We start from the raw sequence: 4,751 nt of genomic DNA on the forward strand, positions 1-4,751 counted from the left end.
TATATAATAGCAGAGCAAGAAGATTTACAAATGCAAAGAATATGCATCTTGTGCTCGACTTAGAGAAGAGTAACAATGCACTTTCTCTAGTCTCCTTGCAACTTAATACATGTCATCTTTTCTGATCCTAAGTTTTTGTTGTTATTTAGAACAAATAATTGGAAACATAAGAAAATAACATGAAATTTGTTTAGTCTACACTCTGAAATCACTCTGCTTCTCTCCATTTTTCTTTTCAACGCTTCTTTCTTCAAATTTAATGTACTTATACCACTTTGCACAAATAAGATAGACCAAAAAATCAGCTGATGTCAAAGCTGCTAATAAGAAATAGAATCTGTCTAAATGACCCTTGTTGAGATTTCCAGGTATCCATCCAGGCATATTATCAGTTGTTGAAATTTTCATGACAACAGAAACCAACAAGCTGCTCACATAGTTTCCTAGTGAAATTGATGTCATACACAATGCACTCCCAAAGCTTTTCAATCCATCAGGTGCTTGTCCATTAAAGAACTCCAATTGTCCAACATACATAAAGACCTCCGATGCTCCTATTAGTACATATTGAGGTACTTGCCAGAAAATGCTTAAAGAACTTGAATTCGAGCAGTCATGTGAACAATCTTTTTCTGCCGATTTTAACCTGAAGTGCTCAACTATTCCTGCAGCTACCATTGCCATAATAGCAATTACGAGTCCAACTCCCATCCTTTGAAGCTCTGTCAATCCTCTTGGAGATGATTTTTTTAATCTCGCAACAAGGGGATCAAGAAGTCGTCTGTAGATGAAAATGAATGATGCAACACCAAGGATGTCGAAACAAGACATGCTTGCTGGAGGAATATGGAATCCTGAAAGTGCTGTTTTCATTGCAGCCCCTTGCTCCACAAATAAAGACGCCATTTGAGTAAACACAACTGAATAAAGTATTGTGCAAAGCCAAATTGGAAGTAGTCTTAATATGCATTTCACTTCTTCTACTTGAGACACTGCACAAAGGCGCCATGGGTTGTTTCCTCCTCCATCCTTTGATGTGATTATAGCTGCTCTATCCAAGAATCTGAAAAGCAAGTGTTACCACCACAATGTGTATATATATATATACATACATAGACAATTAAAGATTATTTGTTAAAATAACATACTTGAATCCTTGTGTGTGAAGAATTCTTCTATTTCCATTGAGAGGAAGGTCTTGTTCATCACCTTCATATAGTTCATCTCCCCTTGAAGGTTGTTCAACATTCCATTTTTTAGTTGCAGCTACAACCACTTGACAAAATCTTGATAGAGGGTTGCCTGTAGGTTTGAAATGTCTATATCTAGGTGTTCCAATAAGAAACAAGACAAGTGCCAAAATGGCAGAGCCAGCTGATGCCCAGAAGCCTATTGTCCACATTCCTTCATCTTCAAAATATCCTAAGATTGTATTTGAGAACAAAGATCCAAGATTTAATGCAAGGTAAAAGTAGCTAAAGAAAGCCACTTTCGAATGACTTTCTTGAGGGTGATCTTCATCAAATTGATCTGCTCCAAATGTTGCAATAGTTGGTTGATACCCTCCATTTCCAAGGGCTATTAAGTAAATCGATAGATAGAAGAGGGCGACGCTCATAGTTGAGTGGGACCCACAAGGGCTGTCCTCATCTCCACAGTCATTTGGCTTGATTAAGAAAATGTATGAAGTCAATGAAAGTGAAACCAATCCCTGTGCATGTAAATTACAATAATTAATACTTATTAAAAGAAATGCCAAAGATTATATGTGAAAGGCAATTAATTACTTACAGCTACGTAAATGGCTTGGAAAATAGCGCAAGTCTTGTATCTTCCCCAGTAGGAATCACTTAAGAAAGCTCCCAATAGGGAAAAGATATAAACTGTGCCTGTCCATTTGCTCACACTATTGGCTGCTTCAGCATTGTCTTCACCCATAACTCTAGTTAAAAATAGTACTAAATTCACTCCAACTCCAAAGAATGCTAGTGTAGCTAGACCTTGATTCACTGAAATTGTTTTGTTTAATAAATTAACAAGAAAAAATAACTAACTAATACTTATTCACTACAAAAATTATAATATTACCTAGTAAGAGAACACCAGCAAACCACCTTCCAGTCTTAGCACGCACTGCAGGTTCACCATGCTTATCCACACTTCCATCAAACGTATATTCCTCTTTTTCCTTCTCACACTGTATGTAAAAATACAAATGTTACCTCCTTCTGTCTCGGTTTATATTATATATATAAATGAAAATTAGTTATTACCACTACCTACAAACTTAACCTAAAACGTATAACTTTAATTTTATTTATCCTAAAAAAAAAAAAGGTCCCAGCTGTATACATGGGATGGCGTAGTGTGAGATGTTTCTACACGTTAAAAGTAACATAGTAATTATATGTTGTTGAGATTTGAGAAGATTTTTTTTTTGTATTATATATTACTTGACGTGTTTGAGTTTTCCTCTATAAGTTTTATGTATGCGTATTTAACTACTCTACATGATATGATCATGAGCTTAATACTACGTACCATTTCTAGTAACTACATGTATATACACATTCATTTTTTTATTGGTATTTCAAGTTATTAGAAAGAATTTGGAAATGAAAGAAAACAAACTCATACAACACTTGGTATAATGACTTTTAATGCTTGCATAATACAAGTATCTTGACACCTTTGTACACGTGTAGAAAAACATTACGTGACTAAGTAGTTTAATTTATTGCACGGTCTTTTGTTTGAGAACCAGTCATTGTAGGATTAATTGTTCTCAGATAACTTATTCCATCATTATGATAGGATAAGTTATCTTAAATATGGCAATCAAACTGCCATCAAATATTTATTGGAGGACTATTTATTCTTAATCCTCACATCTAACTTTAGTTTTTTAATCATCTTATTAGAAATATAAAACATGCATGACAATGATCATCTCATTAAAAGCAAAATTAGAATTATAAACATGAAAGAATATTGCAGTTAACCAGCATAGAAATGGAAATAAAGGATATGAAAATGTGCAAACCATTTTTTCAATGTTTAAGCAAGCCATTTGGTTCTTTAACTTGCACCAGATCGATAGAAAAGTTCAAGCTTATAGTGGAGGAAAATGTTAGAGAAAATTTAATTAATTTTCCTCGAAAATGTCAAGTTTATAGGTGATGGGAGGAGAAGATGCTTTTCTTAAGCTATGGAAGATGCGTTTAAAGAGAAATGGTGAGGTATTTATAGAGTGTAGTTTATGGACAGCTAATATTAATTATTACTCCTACTTGAGAAAAGATTTTAATTTTTTTTTTTAATTTTTAAAAAGAAGGGGTCCATTAAAGAAAAGGACAGAATATGGTGACAAAGCAAACAATAACTTTTTTAGGGATGAATTGAAGGAGCAAAAGAAGCGTGATTTGGTTGAATACATAAAAATGGTAGTCTCTCTCACGACATCAAGCACTTCAGTTTAAGCTGTCTTCTATTCTCAATATAAGCTGTATTGATGCTGACACTTTTTTACATTTTATTCATCAAAATGTGGTAATCTTTGTGTGCAACTTTACATAAATTCTATTTTATTCCGAAAGCGAACCGAATGAAATTGTTACTTTCCAAAAATCTTGCTTCAAAGAAAGAAGGTCTATTTTCTCACGTAGTTCGTCGGTCAAACTAACGATTTTCGTTCTCTTCCCTGTCCGAAAAGGGGGATCAAAGAAAGATAGCTTGCTTCTCTCCTGGACGGATGTCGACTTATGTAGTGGTTTTCTTTTCAATTTGTTTATTTGATTTTGACTTATCATCAAGTTTTAAAATAATATCAATAATTTTAGGGGAAAATGCATAAGTACCCCCTCAACATGTGTCAGAAATCTCAGAGACACACTTATACTATACTAAGGTCCTATTACCCCTGACCTTAATAAGTAATTTTATACCCCTTTTCGGCCTACGTGGCACTAGTATGTCAAAAAAAAGTCAACCATCGTTGGGCCCACAAGATAGTGTCTCGTAAGCGGAAAAGGGGTAGAAAATTATTAATAAAATAAGTTAAGGGGTAATAGAACCTTAATATAGTATAAGTGTGTCTTTGAGATTTCGGGCATAGGTTGAGGGAGTACTTGTGCATTATCCCATAATTTTATAAAATTATGATTTTTAATTAAAAACATGTAGAATATACTAAATCATTTAATCAAATAATTTAGAACAAGTCATGTGATAAGCTAAAAAAATCAAATAAAAAAAGAAACTATATTCTTTTTCAAAACATAACTATAAAGGAAAATAGAAAAAATAAAATGAAAGGAATAAAATATTTTACTTTTTCTCTCTGTTCCAACGTTTATATTCTTTCAATTTTGTTGTGCTATTCTCTTCTCTTTTTATATTAGAATTTTGATAAAATGAAACATTTTTATACTTTAAAACATTTTAGCTATAAACTTCTTAGTTTTACTATTTGGTAAGATTATTTATGATTATATAAATATTTATAATTTTTATATAACTCACAAACATTTTCCCCCTTAAAATAATGTCCAATCAACTACATATCAAATAAAATGGAAGAAAGGGATTATATATCTGTTTTCCACTAATGATTTATTTGAGCTAAATTAAGTCAAATCAGTATAGCTAAACTATTACATTTCCACAAAATCATCCTCATAAACCATAGTGGGGCATCTTGCTAAATATTAGAGTAGTATATAGGCGGTTCTTAGGTTAGATGGTGTTTTTCT

The 4,751-nt window shown here is 32.6% G+C and overlaps 1 protein-coding gene across 1 annotated transcript; it reads right to left on the reverse strand.

Annotated features, from left to right (window-relative positions):
• Positions 1–158: 158 nt before the first annotated feature.
• LOC107032589 (protein NRT1/ PTR FAMILY 7.3-like) lies at positions 159–3,201 on the reverse strand. Its single transcript, XM_015234187.2, has 5 exons — positions 3,044–3,201; positions 2,089–2,197; positions 1,792–2,009; positions 1,149–1,711; positions 159–1,063 (listed from the first exon to the last, which is right to left on the reverse strand). Exons 1-5 carry the CDS (start codon positions 3,068–3,070, stop codon positions 196–198), a joined length of 1,785 nt encoding a protein of 594 aa, XP_015089673.1. The 5' UTR covers positions 3,071–3,201; the 3' UTR covers positions 159–195.
• Between the last annotated feature and the right edge of the window lie 1,550 nt (positions 3,202–4,751).

Source organism: Solanum pennellii, chromosome 10 (genome assembly GCF_001406875.1).
Source record: "Solanum pennellii chromosome 10, SPENNV200".
Lineage (NCBI taxonomy): Eukaryota > Viridiplantae > Streptophyta > Magnoliopsida > Solanales > Solanaceae > Solanum > Solanum pennellii.